The sequence below is a fragment of the Saccopteryx bilineata genome, chromosome 6 (genome assembly GCF_036850765.1).
Source record: "Saccopteryx bilineata isolate mSacBil1 chromosome 6, mSacBil1_pri_phased_curated, whole genome shotgun sequence".
Taxonomy (NCBI): Eukaryota; Metazoa; Chordata; class Mammalia; order Chiroptera; family Emballonuridae; genus Saccopteryx; species Saccopteryx bilineata.
The window spans coordinates 168,514,857-168,535,025 of record NC_089495.1 but is presented as its reverse complement, the minus strand read 5'-3'; the positions used below and the strand labels follow the sequence as shown (position 1 = coordinate 168,535,025).

The 20,169-nt window shown below is 45.4% G+C and overlaps 1 protein-coding gene across 2 annotated transcripts in view; it reads left to right on the top strand.

Annotated features, from left to right (window-relative positions):
• The window catches only part of CFAP61 (cilia and flagella associated protein 61), a 381,775-nt gene that overhangs the window by 129,936 nt on the left and 231,670 nt on the right, over positions 1 to 20,169 (top strand). For both annotated transcript variants that reach the window (XM_066236726.1, XM_066236727.1), the window contains exons 12-14: positions 4,615 to 4,790; positions 6,970 to 7,009; positions 9,940 to 10,079. In XM_066236726.1, coding sequence (XP_066092823.1) covers positions 4,615 to 4,790; positions 6,970 to 7,009; positions 9,940 to 10,079 — 356 coding nt within the window. The remainder of the gene's footprint in view (positions 1 to 4,614; positions 4,791 to 6,969; positions 7,010 to 9,939; positions 10,080 to 20,169) is intronic.

The following is a 20,169-nucleotide window of genomic DNA, read 5'->3' as shown; positions in this document are numbered from 1 at the left end:
CCTGTGGGCCCTGCTCAGGGTTTTGAGCTTTTCCTAAGGAGCAGGGGAGGCCCTGAAGGTTCTCAGAGGGAGACTGACATGCTCAGACATCCTCATTCCCCAGTGATGGGCACAGTTCTGAACTTTCAGAGAACTTCAAGCGCCTCTTGTGGGTCAGTCCACTGACTCAGAATGAGTCAGCCCAGAAGACTACAGAGCCCTTGAGAGGGGCACAGGGGACAGGAAATTGAGGTCCTGGGACAAATTCACTAACCATTAATTACTCTCAGTTATTCAAATTCTGAGAGAGGTCCAGACGACTGCTCCTTTCTTTTCTTCAGACTGACCAATAAGTCTTCACAGAAGTCAGCCAGAGACAAAAATGCACTTTATTATGGCTAGACCTGAACCGGAGAACAAAGCTTGGACGTGTAACACAAACGGGTTTACTGCTTCCTCCTACTGAATTAGATGTACACATCTGGCTGTAGGCAGGCTTCAGCCTCGAGGTGGTGTCTGCGTCCTAGGCCAAGTGCCCGGAGGAGAGGGTGCGTGCCTGCCAGCGCAGGGTGCTGCTGAGCACCTGTCAGCTAGGCTGGCACAGGTTTGGCTCTCTGGGTCTCGCTTTAGCATTTGCAGGTTTGACCCATGTGCTCCTGGCACCACCCACTCCTCGGCACCCTGAGAAGGAGGAGCCTGCTCTGGTCATGTGCCTGCAGGCAGGTCAGAATCTTTGGGACCAGCCATCAGCCAATGACTGAAGTCAGCCAGAGAATCAGTGTCCCAGTTCATTTGCCCCTTAGGTGGGTTCTCCGTGATCTCGGCAGAACTGAGTCCACAGTGGTCACCCAGTCATTAAACAGTCTGTGCTGGGGTCCTCCCCTTTCTTGCCTTACTTCCCCCTCCCCTCACAAGACTTCCTTGCATCCCTCCCCCAAATAAACTTAGCTCTCAGAGTTTGCTTTTGGGGAACCCACATTAGGACACAACTCCCTGTGTGTTGGGAAGGAGAGAGCCAGGAATGCAGCGAAGGGGAGCAATTTGCCTTCTGATGTGTCGAAGAAGTTGCCATTCCTTTAGAAACCCAAACAAGGATGTGTGGGGGCACGGGGCCATCCCCAGTGCATTGGAACCCTAGAGGGTGTGGGATCAGCAAGGTGGATTGATCTCCCATGTTCATCTCCTTTCTCTTCTGGGGAAAAAAACACACCAGTGAAATGACAGTAGAGGAATAAGAGCCACATGTACGAAGACAGTGAGACTGGGAGAGGAGATGCTGGAAGGTGAGAACTTTAAACCAGTGGTGGGATTCAAATAATTTAACAACCAGTGCTCTGCTCTAATGACCATTTTAAGTATAAAAAAACAATATACCGAAAGGTAGTTTATTATTTCATGCATTTATCACTTAAATAAGAACAATAAAAGAGGTACACAAGACTAGATTATGTTATAGGAAAGAGTTTAAAATATTAATGAAAAAATATTAATACCTGACAGGAAACAAAACTGCTACTTAAGGTATTTCCAATGACAGCTTGTCACCCCCTGGTTGTTTGGCACTTTTTCTCTTTACGTTATGTTTGTTCACTGAAGTAACAAACGTGAGGGAATTAAAATGTAGTATTTCATCAAAGGTATTATGAGTTTTATGAAATGAATAAATAAATATTACAAGCATAGTTCCGTCAAATTTTTTTCAGCTATGGACGGAATGAACATGACTGCGGGCTCTTAGAATACGCTGTTGCGCAGATGAACATTAATAAAGAGTAAGGAATATACATTTGTGATTTTCACAGTGAGCGGCTGCCCAGGCACCCACCTTAGAGAGAACCCTGATTATAAGTGCCATTTTAACAACAGGTTTGCTGAACTCAACAAAACATTAGGTTTGAACCGGTTGAATCCCACCACTGCCTTCAACTGTTTGGAGCTAAGAACATCAATGGTGGAATTTGCCCTGCTTAGTACTGCTGAGAAAGGTGAGACTCAGGACCGGGAGCCTCTGTGGAAGTTTGGCCAGGGCTGTTCTGAAACAGTCTGCTAGGGAGTGTCAGAGTACTCAGTTCCTTACAGACAGCACTTAACTTGTCATCTGTTCCCTGAGTGAAATGACCAGATGACTCTTCTCTGGGGAAATTGAACAGAAGCAGCTCCACATTCAGGTTCAGACTATATGTGCGAGGCTGTGCAATGGGGAGACGTGGGGAACAGAAGAATAAGAGGAATTTTCCATTTCAAATGGAGGAACCCCTGGACCTTTCCTCCTGCCATCTTCTCTCATGTGAAAAGTCAGGTCTTTGTATTAGATTTTTATACTCCTGCAACAAATTACCACCAATTTAGTGGCTTAAAACAACATAAATTTATTATCTTGCAGTTCTGCAGGTCAGACACCTAAAACAGGTCTTCCTGTGCTCAGATCCAGGTGCAGGCAGGGCCCTGTCCCTTCTGGAGGCTCTCAGGGAGAATTCATTCACTGGCCAGCTTCGAGAAACCACTTGTATTCCTTGATATGTAGCCCCTTCCTCCATCTTCAAAGCTGGTAGCATGGCTTCCCATCTCTCTTTGGGTCTGACCCTCCTGCCTTTCTCTCATAAGGACTCTTATGATTGGGTCTACCGATCATATTTGAAATTCCCTTTTGGCTAATAATATGATGGATAGCTTTAACCCGGCACTGCCATCCCTCCATGTCCTGTCCCTCCTCCCCCAGTGTAACTGCACCCATCACATCATTAGCCAAAAGGGAATACCACCCAAGGTGATCGCCTTGCCCCAAAATCCTTCACTTAATGTCATCTGCAAACTCCTTCTTTTACCCTGTAGAGTAGCATCCACAGGGTCTGGGGATTAGGCCATGCACATCTTTGGCGACCATTGTTCTGACTACCAAATTTCTCATGTAGGTGCTTAGAGGGCTTAATTCTCTTTAAAGCCTGACCAGCCCAAAGAAAAGGCCTCCGGATAATGTCCCTGGATTTGATCACCCAATGAAATGCCCGATCTGTGCTTGATTACCCCACGCAGTGCCCAGTTAGCTGTTGAGTTTTGCTACCTACCAAGCACTGTTGGTTTTAGGAAGCTAGAAAAGTGCTCCAGAGATAATGGGCATATACTGTGAATGAAGAAGACAGTGGAAAGACCTGGAACTTAGGAGCTGGTAGACGAGGAAGCAGGCGATGCCGCAGGCAGGGGTGAAGCTCGCTCAGAGGAGGGCAAGGGAAGAAGTGAGGTCATGGATTGTCTCATATGCTCTGTTTGGAAGCTAATATTGACAAACGTGGCCAATCTGACAAAGCATGTGAAAAAGATGAGGAAACTAACTCTCCAGCTGAGAACACCACGCTCCCTTGGCACATACTCGTAGTCACGCCGACGCTCACTGTCTGCACCAGGCGTCATGCTGAAGTCACGCAGGGGAGGATGGACAGGACATGGAGAAGGTGGTGCCGGGGGTACAGTTACCCATCACGTTAATAGCCAAAAGGGAATTTCAAAAACCGATGAACTAAGAAATAGCAGTGTAAGCACGTATTCAGAAATACAGAGGTAACTATAATACCAAAAGAAATCAAGAAGTTAAAAGTGCTGGGGAGAGGGACTTGGGGGGACAGAGGACTCCTGATTCCCTTTGTAAGTTTTTAGCAGTGGTATTGTAATTTTCACCATATGCATGTATGATTTCAAAGAACTCCAAGAAGAATCTCAGAAGGTGTCATTGTTCTCTGACTGAGCGGTAGGTAACACCTTCTTAGATCCCCCCAAAGTAAGACCAGAAGGGCTCAGTGCTGTTTCCAAGTGGCCATGAGCAACTGGCCCTCCCAGACTCGACCTTACCGCCAACCCGCCTGAACAGTCTCCGGATCCAAAGATCCTTGTAGCACAAAACCACAGTGCAAACACTTTTGGAATTAATAGTATGTGATACTCCCATGCTCTGACCTCTACCCAGTGATGCAATTAAAGGACCCTCCATCGCAAAAGCCAGCTGAGACCATTTGCTTCTCTGACCTTCATGTGAGGACTTGTTCTAGTCCTTTTATAACTATACTTTCTTATTAAGAACATATTGGCCCTGGCCGGTTGGCTCAGCGGTAGAGCGTCGGCCTGGCGTGTGGGGGACCCGGGTTCGATTCCCGGCCAGGGCACATAGGAGAAGCGCCCATTTGCTTCTCCACCCCCACCCCCTCCTTCCTCTCTGTCTCTCTCTTCCCCTCCCGCAGCCAAGGCTCCATTGGAGCAAAGATGGCCCGGGCGCTGGGGATGACTCCTTGGCCTCTGCCCCAGGCGCTAGAGTGGCTCTGGTCACGGCAGAGCGATGCCCCGGAGGGGCAGAGCATCACCCCCTGGTGGGCAGAGCGTCGCCCCTGGTGGGCGTGCTGGGTGGATCCCGGTCGGGAGCATGCGGGAGTCTGTCTGACTGTCTCTCCCCGTTTCCAGCTTCAGAAAAATCCAAAAAAAAAAAAAAAAAAAAAAGAACATATTAAAACTAGGCCTGGCCCAGGATAATTTGTATCAGGGGAGACAGTCACATCTGTTCGAGGAACGAAGAGATGATTCAACCACTGACCTGTAAAACTGCAGAAAAGGAATAGGATTCCCATTCGGTTCTCCTCTCTCCTTCTCTAGGACTTAGAAAATGTTGGTCAAGAGTTCGCTGAAGATGATACAGATTACTCTGTCAGCAGGGTGAGCTCATCATCTGTCTCCCTGCCTGCGGACACCAACTTCCACCCCATCTACAGGGGGGCCAGTGCGGCCTTTTGTATTCAGCTGTTTTGCATTGATGAGAAGTACGAAGCAAGGCAAGTGCTCATCCCCAGTTGTCTGTGATGGTGACTACCTCTTCTGTGTTGGTGGCTCAACATTGTGACCTTGCAAAGCTGATGATTTCCAAGCCTGGCCACACATCCCAATCTCCTGGGAAGCATTTTAATTTTTATTTATTTATTTTAGTGTGGCAGAGTGAGGGAAAGATAGGGACAGACAGACAGGAAGGAAGAGATGAGAAACATTCGTTCTTCGTTGGGGCATCTTAGTTGTTCATTGAGTACTTTCTCATATGTGTCTTGACCAGGGGGCTACAGCAGGCTGAGTGACCCCTTACTCAAGCCAGTGACATTGGGTTCAAGCTAGTGACCTTGGGCTTCAAGCCAGTGACCATGGGGTCATGTCTGCAATCCCACACTCAAGCCAGTGACCCTGCGCTCAAGCTGGTGAGCCTGCACTCAAGCCGAATGAGCTTGCGCTCAGGCTGGTGACCTTGGGGTTTAGAACCTAGTCCTCCACATCGCAGTTAGACTGTCTATCCACTGTGCCACTACCTGGTCAGGCCTGGGGAGCATTTTTAAAAGCATAGGTTCCATGGCCCCATTCCTAGAGATTCCAGTCCATAAAGTGTGGGTAAGGCCCATAGCACTGGGCTGCCCTGGGCCTGCTCACCTGTGTAACCATTGGGGATCTGATCAATGATCATTTATGTAACCAGGTGCTGCTCCTCATTCTCTAAAGTTTTTATTTTGGGGGAACTTTGAATTTAGGTTTCTGCTTATCTAGAGGTTTTTTTTTTTTTGTTTTTTTTTTGGATTGCCAAGTAACAGAAACTCCAACTCAAACTGGCTTTGGATAAATGGGATAATTGCCTCACAGAACAAAGGACAAGTCCAGCAGCAGGGCTGATTTGCAATAGCGCTTGATTCAGGCCTCAGAGAACCTTCTCCCTGGCCTCCCAGCTCTGGTTCCTGCCGCTGGCCCCTTCTCAGCAGTGTCTCCGTGTGGGGCTAACGCAGCAGACATGGGCTCAGGCTCTGCCCCAGAGCGTGTGAGGAGGACAGTCTGGTATGGGCCCAGCTTTTCAGCCAGAACCTCATGGTGCCTGATCGGGCTGTGTGTTCATTCTGGAGCTGACAGCTGGGGCCAGGGTAGATGGCTTAGACCCATACTCCACCCACCCCGCGGAACCTGGGGCTGGAAACTCACACAAAGGTCATCTGGGAGGGCTGAGTGGGACACTGAACAGCAACCTAGGGTGGCTGCTGGATGGAGGAGTCATGGTGCCATGCAGACGACTCAGTCACCCCACTTCCTGCCGCTCCAGAACACCCTGGGTTCAGTGCTTGCTGACCCTTGTGGTCTGGATGCGGACCCCGACCTCAGCCTAGATCCCGTACCCCCTTCGGGATGCCCACTGGCTCCTTCACTTTTCCACAGAACAATCTGGAAGAGTAGTAGCCTGGCCCATTTTGATAGGCTTGGAAGGTTCTGGAATATCTTTTAGGTGACCAAGAGCACTGCTGGATGTATCCTTTTTAGAGGGTACATCTAAACACATTCCCAGTCTCCAGCCTCACAACTACGTTTTACTTAGACTTTTTTCTTCTTAAGTTTTCTGTTTCTCTGGACATCTAGAAAGTTGAAAAGGGAAACTGTTTTATTTTAATTATATTGTAGACATCTGAAAAGCCTAATTATATTGTAGACATCTATAAACCCTTCTAGGTTTCTTGTGTATATTTATTTTCCCCTGTGCATTTAGATATGATAGTGCTTGGAATGTGATTTTTGAATTTTCAAGCAGAAATTCGTTGACCCGTTATGGTTTGCCTGTGAATACACATCCGCAGATGGTCAGAAAATCTTGTGCACATAAAAGAGAAAAAGATCGGAGCAGCTTATAATATGCCCACATCTGCCCCCAGTTCTTACAAAAGGGTGGGGGGGGGGAGGATCTCATCCTCAGAATAACTACCTTGCTTTTTAAAAGTGCAGAAATTATTAATTGCTATAGTGGTATCTTTTGTTCTAGAAAAATACTTTATTACAGATGACCGAAGCATATAACTTCTGCAACTGATTGATGTTCAGCTAGTCCCACATTCTGATGGCTGTCTCATCACCTCCCAAGTGAGGGAAAGCAGTAAATCTCTCCACCCCCGTGCTACATTTGCTTCAGCTCAGTGACAGTGCTTCCTGTTTTGTTTGCAGGTCATTGGACTTTATGGATTTTGTCTTCAGTCTCTTTCCTGTAAGTACATGCTGAATTTTGAGTAGCACGATTGGTTTTGTAAGCTAGGAAAGTGACATGCTACATTCATTGCGCAGGCATTTAAAATGCCGTGAGCGTAGAGCTTCAGTTGCTCCTGTGCTCTGATGAACGGGTTAACTGGCAAGCATGACATGGACTATTAAAAATAGAAAATACTGTCATTTTTAAATAATATTTCCGTCATACTGTTTTAATAGTTTTCTTTCAGTTTATAATTTCCTTTAGAGATAACATGATCAGTGTTTTCTTGTTTGTTTGTTTGTTTTTTGTTTTGGAATTAAATCATTAATAGAATGCTGGTAAGTACATGAAAATGTCAGAAATTACACTGAAGTGAAGTAGACTATTGTATTACTTTATAGCTTACATTCAAAGAATTCTGAGACCATTATATTGCTTTTCTGAGGGAGGAAAGTGGGTATTTGTGGTTGATTTTTTGCTTGGCCCCGCCTGCCTCAGTGTCTGACGCATAGGAGGACCAGGAGCTCCCCAGGCAAATATCCAAGTGCAGACAAGACGCTCCATGGCAGGGTGTCCTGGTCTCTTTTTCCATTTTTGTTTCATTGTTGCCAAGGGATGGAGATTCTAACCGACCTTTCTCAGACAGTAGGGAAGGAAGAAAACAGAAGAACAGAGTGGACTTTTACAAAGACCTTTCTCAGGCCAGCCTCTCTGTCAGTGAAGTGTACAACCCTACTTCTTCAATTGGCTAATCACAAGCAAAGTATCTACTGCTTTATTTTTCCTTGATATTCTTCATATTGAAGCAAAAACCAAATGTGGTTTAATTATGATGCCTGAAAGCTAGGTGATCATAGGTTGTATAAATATTTCCTCATTTTGTCCCTCTAATGAAGACTTGCAATAATGTTCTCCATCATATATTTTTGAATAAATTTTAAGGCCTTTCAAAGCTTATAAAGCAATGTAGATTACCCCAAAATGGGATTTACAAAGTCAGTTTCCTCAGAGATGCCCCAAACTAATTTCATGAAGTTTTAATTCATTTCCATTTTGAAGTTCATGTGAAGGCAGATCTTCAGCATTACAAAAGCTATGCTGAATTTATAAAGGTAGAAGACATGCTTATTTTTTAATTCTATTTTATTTCGGGATATTGGGAGACAGAAACATAATACTTCCATTACTTTATCCTTAGTCCTTCAGATCCAAGCCATTGTGGTCCCCTTCTCCTGGAGGAAGCCCCCCAGAGTCTTGGCACCCTCCGCATAGCCAGCAACCTGGCTGTAAAGTCCCCAGAAGGAGCTGTGTTATTCTGCTAGAAAAAGGGAAGATTAGGTCAACAATGGTTCACTCCTTTGGGTGGCAGAAATGTCCTCAGGGTTTTGGATTAGCACACGTAATACTTTCACCGGCTTCAGGAGGAGGCGAGATCCCAAAGGGACAAATTAGCTTAGGGAAGAGCGGGCATTTGTGCAGGCGCCTGGCAGAGGGTTGCCCGGGGTGTGCTGAGCCCGGGTGGCTGGAGTGGCACGGTCCCAGACAGGGACGTTGAGCTGCATGCATCCTCATTCTGAACGTTCCAGCAGCCACAGGAAAAAATATAAGCAGACACAGGTGAGCTCACTTTTAATAATATATTTTATTTAACCAAATATGTCTAAAACTTAATCATTTCAACATGTCATCAGTATGAAAAATTATTAGTATTATGCACTTCTGTTTTTGAAATCCAATGCCTGTTACAACCTATCTCAATACAAGCAGTAAGTTTTCATCAAAAATACTTGATCTGCAGTTAGATTTTATAAAATTTACAATTAAATAGGTAGATTCATATTCCCAAGTTGTTCCAAACATACATAAAACCTTTCCAATAATTGAATTCAGTATCAATTTTTAAATTAATCAAAATGAAATAAAATTTAAAATTCAGTTCCCTTGTCTCACTAGCCACATTCCAAATGCTCAGTGGCCAGTGTGGCTGTGGTATTAGTGCCAGATCTGGTCAGTGGCAGCTTCAGGATATGTGGATCATTCTGTGTCTGCTAACTAAAGCCACTGCCCAGGTTAAATATGCCCTTAGATCTGGTCACCCAAATGGGATCCTGTCATGATAGAATACACAGACATTTGATCATGTGTAATCACAGGATTTTAGACCGGAAAAGTCGTGGAGCACCAGCCTCTTGTCTCACAGTGCCTTTTAGTAGGCCCAGGACCTTGTCTGTGACACCATACTTCCTCCCTTACTCCCCTGTGGGAAGTGAATGAGGAAGGGCACGTGTCCTACGACTAAAAATCTACTTCTGCACCTGACCAGGCAGTGGCACAGTGGATAGAGTGTCGGACTGGGACACGGAGGACCCAGGTTCAAGACCCCGAGGTCGCCAGTTTGAGCGCAGGCTCATCTGGTTTGAGCAGAGCTCGCCAGCTTGGACCCAAACTCACTGGCTTGAGCAAGGGGTCACTCGGTCTGCTAAAGGCCCATGGTCAAGGCACATATGAGAAAGCAAATGAACAACTAAGATGTTGCAACGAAAAACTGATGATTGATGTTTCTCATCTCTCTCCGTTCCTGTCTGTCTGTCCCTGTCTATTCCTCTCTCTGACTCTCTCTCTGTCTCTGTAAAAAAATAAATAAATAAATAAAAATAGTCTTCTTTAAAAAAAAAAAAAAAATCTACTTCTGCAAAAGAGCCATGTGGCCTGTGTCCCGGTTCCCAGGGTTAATTTATTCAGGTTTCAGCCACTCTCTTCATACCCTTGGAGTTGTTTAACCCTGGAGCTTTCTGTGATCACTCCCCATATCACAAGGAAGTTTAATTTGACCACCCTCCGCTTTCCACATCTCACTCCTGTCTTCCTGAGTGCTTCACAGCAGGAATTTGTTCCGTGATACATGATTTCTGATGGTCTTTCCTTGTGTCCTGCTCCAATCATTTTAGGACAAGAACTTCTGCCTCATTTCCCTGCCGCATCTCACCCCTGAGTTTGTCCTTGTCCAGAACTTTGTGAAGCTGGTCCCCTTCAGCAACTGCACCCTGGACCAGGATCTGTACGTCTTCCATCGGGCCGGGCTGCTCAAGTAAGTGACCCACGTTTGGCCAAAAGACTGCGTGAAGTTACAAAAGGAGAATGAGGCAAGGAGCTCCCTACCTTTTTAATTTTAATGATTTAGTTTCTAAATTGTCTCATTGGCAGAGGGGTTGATCAATACATTTAGGGACAGAGTCATATTGAGAGGTTATGCCGTGTTGACAGAGTCTATGGACACAACAATGCAACTCAAGAAAGTCCCATCATGGGCCCGATATAGTAAGAATTTAGAGAGGTGTGTGTGTGTGTGTCTGTGTGTATAAACGTATATCTAGATATGTATATATGACAAAATTCCGGTCACAGCAGTGGAAAAAGGAATGTTTATCCTGTAAATGCTGGTACAAAACAAAGATAATTTTTTTTTTTCCCAGAGACAGAGAGAGAGAGTCAGAGAGAGGGATAGACAGGGACAGACAGACAGGAATGGAGAGAGATGAGAAGCATCAATCATTAGTTTTCCATTGCACGTTGCAACACCTTAGTTGTTCATTGATTGCTTTCTCATATGTGCCTTGACCGCGGGCCTTCAGCAGACCGAGTAACCCCTTGCTTGAGCCAGCGACCTTGGGCTCAAGCTGGTGGGCTTTTTTTGCTCAAACCAGATGAGCCCTCGCTCAAGCTCGCGATCTCAGGGTCTCGAACCTGGGTCCTCTGCATCCCAGTCCGACGCTCTATCCACTGTGCCACCGCTCGGTCAGGCTAAAAAATTTTTTTTGATAATCTACAGAAAAACAAATTTCCAAGTAGTTGAAGAGTTGAATATAAATATTGAAAACATAAAATATTAGATAATATACAGTGATAGGTTCTGTGCTAAATTCTGAGAATACAGCAGCGAGCAACACACAGACATGTCGCAGTCCTTCCAGATCTTATAAACCCGTGGAGGTAAGCCTGCACCCGTGGTGGGCGTGACAGCAATGGAGACCCGGTGCTTAAGCAGGTCTCACCGGGCGCAGGGGTCAGCCAGCTGGAGGAAGAACGTTGAGTGCCAGACTAGACTGTGAGTGAAGATGGAGCTTTGTCATGTTTCACAATGGGGAAGTTTATTTTTAGAACACAGAAGAAAAAAATTAAGATTTTTCTTTTATACTATATAATGTTTTATGAACCACCATAATTTAATTAAAATGCAACTTCTCTGGTCTGTTGGCTCAGCGGTAGAGCATTGGCCTGGCATGTGGATGTCCCAGGTTTGATTCCTGGTCAGGGCACACAGGAGAAGCAGCCGTCTGCTTCTCCACCCCTTAAATAACCTAGACCTCCACAGGGAGAGAAATGCATGAACCCCACAGACTAGAAGGAGGCGTGCAGGTGTGATGGGTGCTGGCTGCCACCCAGGCCCGTCCCGCTCAGGACTGAAGAATGGTGTTTCCCAGCTGCAGGGTATGTGAGCCCCAGAAGCTTGAGGTTGGGTCCCCATGAAAGAGGTTGCCCTGGACTGATGAGAAGGCCCTTTCCATGGCAGCCTGCACCCAAGGGTGAGCCTGTGTGTGTTGAGGGGGCAGTAGAAATGGCAAACAGCCACCTGCCTCAGGAGGAACAACTCAGCAGGGTCTTCCCAGGGCCACGGCTCCCGGAGGGATAGCTGGACATTTGTTATGACGCCACTGCTTACAGCCCAACTTCTTCCTCTGCTTCCCCTGCTTCTCTCACTCCCTGCAAGTGTGGAGGGTCCCAAGAGCTCACCCTAATCCAGATCACCGTGTGAGGCTGCTGCCCAGGGAACCTGCCCTATGGCCCTGGAGAGGGTCAGTGGTTGCCCCCGGGTGCTAGTGCAAGCATCATGCATGATTTTTAATTTTTCTTCCTTGCATTGCCTAAATTTTGCAATTTTTCTTCACCAAGCTTGAATATTGTCTAGGATTCTTCTGCTGACAAGTGGTAGAAATCCGTCAAACTGGCTTAAGTAACTGGAGGCATTAGGGTGCAGAGGAAGTAAGAATTCCAGGGCCGTGCTGGTTAATCAGAAAGCTGGCCCTGCTTGTTTTGTCTTTTCCATGGTGACCCCTGCCCAGACTGGTGCTTCCTCAGCGGTTGCAGGTTGGGTGCGGTAGCGTTAGACCTTTTGTCACTCCAAGTCCAACAGGAAAAGAGCGGTGGGTTTGCCTCTTTTTAGGAGCTGCAACAAGGCCCAGGCCCGTTGGCTCAGTGATAGAGCATCAGCCTGGTGTGTGGAAGTCCCAGGTTTGATGCCTGGTCAGGGCATGCAGGAGAAGGGACCGTCTGTTTTTCCATCCCCCCTCCCTTTCTCTCTCTCTTTCTCATTCTCTCTTCCCCTCCTGCAGCCATGGTTGGTTCTAGCGAGTTGGCCCTGGGTGCTGAGGATGGCTCCATGGCCTTACCTCAGGCACTAAAATGGCTCGTTTGTAGCTTGGTTGCTGAGCAGCAGAGTAATGACCCCATATGGACAGAGCACTGCCTGGTTAGGGTGCAGGTGTGAAGCTGTCTCTCTGCCCCACCTCTTACTTAATAAAAGTTTTAAAAAGGGAGCTACAACAAAGAAGTCAGTATGCATCTCATTGGCTCAGATTGGGTTCTGTGCTGTCCTTGAGCTCATCACTGGGTCAGAGGCTGCTGATTGACATCACCTAGGTCTGTTTCCAAAGTTCAGGGGTTGAATAGGGGAGGGGTATACTGCTAGACACAAATCTGGGGGTATTGCTGGATAAATGGGCAAATGAACTACTCCCCACAGCTCTGTATTAGGACAGGACCACCTATCAATAGAAAGTGAACAACAACTATATATCTTGGCCCTGGCCTGTTGTCTCAGTGGATAGAACATCGGTCCAGCATGCAGAAGTCCCATGTTCAATTCCCAGTCAGGGCACACATGAGAAGCAACCATCTGCTTCTCTTCCCACCCTCTCCCCCTCCTCTCTCTCTTCCCCTCTCACAGCCAGTGGCTTGGTTGGTCCAAGCATCAGGTTCTGAGGATAGCTCAGTTGATTTGAGCATTGGCTACAGACAAGGGTTGCCTGGTGGATCTCGGTCAGGGTGCATGCGGGAGTCTGTTTTTCTATCTCTCCTCCTCTTACTTAAAAAAAAAAAAAAGTATATCTCTTATAGCAATATAATCAATACCTTGAATTTTCTTTAATTTTAACTTTTCAGTGCTTTCTTATTCTTTCAAAATATTTAAAAAAATTAAATTTACTTTTTGAGCGATAGAAAGGGAGAGAGAGAGAAACATCAATTCGTTTTTCCACTTATGCATTTATTTGTTGTCTCTTGGATGTGCCCTGACTGGAGATCGAACTTACAACCTTGGTGTATCAGATGATGCTGTACCAACTGAGCTACCCAGCTAGGGCTTATTCTTACAAAATATAGAACTCATCAAACTGTGCATTTAAAATGAGTGCATTTTATTGTATGTAAATTAAACCTCAACAAAGTCTTTGTTACAACAAAGGGATTGGTGAAGTAGATTCAGAGAGCTTTCTCTATAGTTATTACGTCAGCCTTTTTAGTGAAACTTTGAGATACATCCTAGATGATCACTTTATAGTTAGGGACTGATTAAATGAGTTTTGGCGTGTGTATTTAGTATCTTACTGGGCAGTTCTGAAGGACTAAAAACGGATCTGTATATATCTGTATATCCTATATGGAATGATGTCTAGGATGGTGTCCTAAGCAAGGAGTCAAACAGTCATAGTCATGGTAGTAATGATAATGACAGCTTACATTTATAAACTGTTTATAGTGTTTCAAGCTCCTTCTTAATCATTTTTCGTGTAGCAATATTCACAGTGACCTGTTATCTAGGTACCATTATTATCATCCCTGTTTCACAGGCAAGGAAACCGAGACTCAGAGAGGTTAAGTAAGGAGTCCAGAATGCACACAGCAGAAAGTGGCAGAGCTGGAACAGGGGCTAAGGCAGCTAGCTACTGGAGCCAGTCTATAGCCCCTCACACTGTGTTAGTGTACAGGTGTTGTAACAGGGATTTGAGCCAGACGGAAGTCTGCCTTGATCACACAGCAGTCCGGACTTGACCTGGTAGTCTAAGGAGAGTAGCATTTTCCCCCCATGACATTGTCCAGGGACCCAGGTCCTTCCTCTTGCTGCTCCTCCATCTCATAGAGTATTCACCTAACACCTGCATAAAGAGTGTGTGTGTGTGGGGGGTGTCTGTGAATTTAGATGGGAAGAAAAATATATTTTAATTGTCCTAATCTCTAATTGAAATTTAGTGTGTCCTTCCATTGTGAATGGAGGCAACAAGCCGCAGAAGTATTAGCAAAACCATGATTTTGTAACCAATAGAAAGCATGGATATTTTCATATCACATTACAGTTGTTGCAGATATCTCAAAATATGTGTGCTCACCCTACTTGAAAATATTAGTATATGTTCTCAACCAGGATTTGTTACTCAATGCATTAATAAAAAAAACCCCACAGATATTACTAAAACTCACATTAAAAAGTATTTTGATAATTATATTTCAATGTAGTTTGTTGATTTTACTCTATACATTTAAAAACATTCCTTGGAGATGGGATCCCTAGCAGCAGCAGACTGTCAGAGGGGCGATGGCACACAGTAGTTTTAGCCCACTGCCAGAGTGGGCTCTCTTCCGCCGCCTACTGTGAGCAGGCTCAGAGCACCAGAGCCACATTTCAGCCCACAGCAAAGCATGGTAAGAGAAGCGGAGGGAAGTTCTTTCCTCTTATGGAACTTACATCACTTCTGTTCATAGTCTGTGGTCAGAAAATCGGTTGCATGGTGCTACCTAGCTGCAAGGGAGGCTGGGCGACATGTCAGTAGCAGGTCGAGCATGTGCCCACTGAAAACTCAGTTCATTCAGTTAAAAGGATGGGGATGGAACATACCATGGGGCCATCATATCTACTTTTTTCTTGCATATGTTAGAAGTTCTAGACAGGTACTCAGGACTTTATTAACTTGACATACTTCTGGGGAGCAGGACGAGAAGGCTGGAGTGTAGACATGACTTAACTTTTTACTTTATCAGTTATGTTTGATTATTTTCACTAATAGACTATTTTTTAGACAGTTTTAGGTTCACATCAGAATTGAACAGAAAGTCCAAGGATTGCTGCAAACCCTTCTCCACCTCCACACACAATTAACATCCCACATCAGAGTCACACCATTTGTCACCATCGATTAATTTACAATGACTCATCACTGTCAATCAAAGTCCAGCTTGCGTTAGGGTTCACTCTTTCTGTTATACATTCTATGGGTTTTGACAAATGTTTCCATCATTATAGTATCATACAGAGTCAGTTCTAAAACTCCTCAGTGCTCCACCTTCTCCCCCCCCCCTTTCCCACTACCTCTGACGACCACTGACGTTCCCACGGCCTCCACAGTTGTGCCTCTTCCAGAATGTTGGCCAGTTGCAATGGTTTGTTGTGTAGTCTTTGCAGATAGGCTTGTTTCACTTAGGAATATACATTTTAAAGTTTCTCCATATCTTTTTATGGTTTTACAGCTAATTTCTTTTTGTGCTGAATAAATAATATTTCATTCTCTGGATGTACAATAGTTTATTCATCAATCACCTACTGAAGGACATTTTGCTTACTTCCAGATTTTGGCAATTATGAACAAAACCACTATAAACATTAGTGTGCAGGTTTTTATATGGATGTAAGTTTCCAATGCGTTCAGGTAAATAGTAAGGAGCACAATTTTGGGTCATATGACAAGAGTATTTAGTTTGTAAAAAATGGCCAAGCTGGCTTCTAAGGTGGCTGTACCATTTTGCATTGCTACCAGCATGAATGAGAGTTCCTGTTACTTCACATCCTTGCCTGCACTTATGTTGTCAGTGATGTGAATTTTTGCCATTCTGATACTATAGTGCAGGGGTCGGGAAACTTTTTGGCTGAGAGAGCCATGAACGCCACATATTTTAAAATGTGATTCCATGAGAGCCATACAATGACCCATGTACGTTATGCATAATTCAATAAAAATTTGGTGTTGTCCTGGAGGACAGCTGTGATTGGCTCCAGCCACCCGCAACCATGAACATGAGCGGTAGGAAATGAATGGATTGTAATACATGAGAATGTTTTATATTTTTAACGTTATTATTTTTTTTATTAAAGATTTGTCTGTGAGCCAGATGCAGCCATCAAAAGAGCCACATCTGGCTTGCAAGCCATAGGTTCCTGACCCCTGGTATAGTGTTACCTTGTACAGTGGTGTCTTGCTTTAATTTGAAGTTCCATAATGACAGCTGGCGTGGGGCATCTTTTCATATGCTATTTGCCATCTGTATGTTTACTTTGGTGAGGGGTCAGTTGCCTATTTTAAAATTGGGTTATTTCTCTTTGATTTTTTAAAAATCACAGGTATGAATTACTTCTATAACATAAAATACAGTTTTGTATACACTGAGACTTTTGATTTTGTTATGACTCAAGGAGAACGTTTACTAAAGCGTTCTTTCCCCCCTGTGCGTCCGTCAGTAGGGTGCTCCGGAGCCACTTTGTTAGGACTTGAGCTCCCCGTGAGTAACGCACACAAGGCTGGAGAGCAAGCAGGCAACGCGAGAGCAGGAGCCGGGCTTGGGTCTGCCCATAGCAGTAGCCTCGCCCTTAGTGGCTTAACTACTTCATTAATGTTTCTATTCTTTTTTTTCACACTCTCCCTTTTTAGTGTGAACAAGTAATACCTTTATTAAAAGTTAAACCTACATTTTTAAACAATGAACTTTGCCTCGATTTCAGAGTTGGTCGCAGCAGTGTCCCAGCTCTTCTTTGCAACCATTTGCAATGTCAATTCTGTTTTTAAAATTACTTACATATAAAGTTGGAGCACGCCATGTATACCTGGGCTCTCTTCTGAAAAATTAAAGGCTCACAAGCTGAAGCAATTCTGTGCCTTTAGAAAATCATGATCTTTGTCACTATTTCCACCAGAGCCTTCGTCAGGAACCTCCCTCTGTTCCTCTGTGAACTTTGTCGCCAACCTACCCACCACCCCACGCCCGGTTCCCAACCCGTCTGCTCTTGTAGGTCTGAGCTGGTATGCTTGCCCCACACGAGTCTGTGCTGGTCATGTAGGGAAGACACCCCTCCAACCCACAGTTTGCCACGATCATGGAATATCCCTTTTGTGAACATGACAGTGGGCCGTTGTTTTACAGGGAAGATCTATTCTTTAATTATTTTCTTAGAATTCTAAGCACAAAGAGCTTTTTTGGAGCTAGCAAATTTAATAAGAAATGACAGTTTTCCTGTCAGAATTGCTCAGCTCTGATGTGATCTTGAGAACTGCCTTTCATTCCTTGGCTTTCTCAAAGCCCCAACCCTGGGGTCCCCTCACACAGCTGAGCAGGCTGGATGGGGGGTGGCTGGCCAGAAGACGCCCCTAAAGACAAGTGAAGGAAGGGCAAACTGACACCCTTACATCCATCCTAGCGATATTTGTATTTTTAAAAATAATAATGGTTGTCTGACCAGGCAGTGGCATAGTGGATAGAGCATCAGACTGGGATGTGGAGGACCCAGGTTTGAAACCCCGAGGTTGCCAGCTTGAGTGCTGGCTCATCTGGTTTGAGTGCGGGGTCACCAACTTGAGCCCAAGGTCGCTGGCTTGAGCCCAAGGTCACTGGCTTGAGCAAGGGGTCACTCGATCTGCTATAGCTCCCCAGTCAAGGCACATATGAGAAAGCAATCAATAAACAACTAAGGTGCCACAATGAAGAACTGATGCTTCTCGTCTCTCTCCCTTCCTGTCTGTCGGTCCCTATCTGTCCCTTTCTCTGTCTCTGTCACAAACAAACAAACAAAACAAAACATGGTTGGTATTAAACGATGAATTTGGAGGAATTCCATATCTCACAAAATGAAGTTGAGAAATGTGAGTGTGGGGGTGACACCAGAGAAGTGCTGTTATCACCTCACTGGGTCCTCTGGCCGCAGTGATACCCAGAGTGGCACTGCCATCACAGGCCATCTCTCACCCCATGGCCCACAGCATGCTCTAAATGTTTCCAGATGTTTACATAATCCCTGCCTGTACGGACACTTATACCTTGGCCTAGGGTGCCGGGGTTCCAGATGCAGTGCCAGGTCCTTTGTAAGAAGGGCCCCGTGGTGACACACCCTCCTTGCGTCTGTGGGACTCAGGCTTGGCTCCACAAGGGGTGTTCGTCCCTGGTGGCAAAGAAGGCCTCCAGGCGTGGCTGGCAGCCCTACAGAACCCTCGTGGGCCAGCACCTGGCCCCTTCCTGCCCCAGAGCATGTGGCCCCTTTTCCAGGTCACCTCATCTTTACTCGAGGGGAGTTCTGCATTTCACACGATGTTCGGTTCCACACCAAGTGTGGTCCAGGGGTCAGCAGCATGTCTATCGAGAACTTGTTGAAACACAGAGTCTTGGACCATGGCTCTGGCCCTGGCCCCGGCCCTGGCCCTGGCCTTCGCCTTGGACTCTGTGTCAGCCCAGGAAGCCTGTTGCTAACAAGCTCTGGTTGATTTTCATGCACGTGAAGCTTGAGAAGCGCTGGAGGTGCTTCTGCATTTTGTGAACACTTCCTTCTGTGGAAGAGAATTGTGATTCCATCTCCTTCCTATACAGGCTTTCCTGTAACTGTGTAAACCACATGTACTTTATTTTAATTGTTTTTGAACAAGATTATTTAATGGTAAAATATTTTCCTTTTTATTGAATTAATAGGGATGATACTGGTTAACAAAATTATACAGTTTCAGGTATCTAATTCCACAACACATGGTCTGCGTGCTGTGTCCTGTGTTTATCACCGGAAGTCAAGTCTCCACAGCTACTTTAAACCTCTTATTATCTGTTGGAGTATTAAGACCTCTGTATTACATGAATAGTTCCTTGGGCTAGATTTTATAAGGATATATATATGAACTATGACAGTCTTATGGATTTTTATTTACTTATACCAAGTGATGCTTTTAATTTCTCTTATCTCTCTCTAATTTTTGTCTTTTTGTACACCCTCTCTTTAACTATGGTTTTCTAAAACCACCTTTTAAAATTTCAAAATCTAGATTATCAGTGGGAATGCTTATAGTCAGTGCGGCTTCGACTATAGGGCATTTATTGGCTCACATAACTGGGGGCTTTGGGGGTAAACAGGGCTTTAGGTTTGAGTCTTTGGGGTCCTGGTCTCTTTCCTTTTTCCACTCGGCTTTCCCTGGTACCAGCTGCAGCCTGACGTGGGCTTCCATCACGTTGGCTAAAGGCTGCTGCCTCTGGGCTGCCGTCCAGAGGGGAGACAGGCTGAAGGTGTGGCTTTCTTTCCCAGAGGCCCCAGCACACCCCCTCCATTCATCCAGTGCCTGATATTGACTGCACTGTGTGCGCCAGCCTCCGTTCCGGGTGCAGGGGAAGCAAGACAGAAATCCTCGCCCTCACTGGGACTGCATTCTAGCTAGAGGAGAAGACGTGAATAAAGGGAAGAGATCAACTCTCCAGTACATAAGTGAAGTGGTGAATGAAGGAAGACTGGCACGGGTGCGAAGGGAAGGAGGTGGGCCGGGCCATGGGGGCCCAGCCAGGCCACGGGACATCCACCCCTACTTGTTTTATACCATGGCTTTTAAAATATATCATTTTCTTCCATTTTTTGCTTCGCTTCTCTTGACATTTGGGTTGAATTGTTCTTGCTCTTAAGTTTGATTACTTTAAATTTCATGACCTCACGTTCTGGTCTCCCACTCATTCTTGTTTTTCTTCCCTTGGGAAATTATGTCTGTGATTGTCACCTGGCCGCTGGCCACGCTGGTGAGCACTGGGATTCTGCACTCCTTCACTGTTAGCTGCCTCTACCTCGCTGTCAACAGATGCCACGCCAAGGCTCCCTGTCGTTCCTCTTATGGCTGCTGGGCTTTGAGGAGAGAACACGTCCTAATATTTATGGCAACCTCCATTTTAAATGTGTCTTAGGTTAAAAAAAAAAGTTAACACTTTTTACTTTTCCATAGTGGTCTCTGGGATGTTTCCAAACTTAATATGGGGTTAGAATGTGGTGTAAATGATTCATTCTCTCCTTTATCCTGCTTGCCCATCTCAGCCCCCACACTGGCTTCTCCGCCCTCTTGTCTATT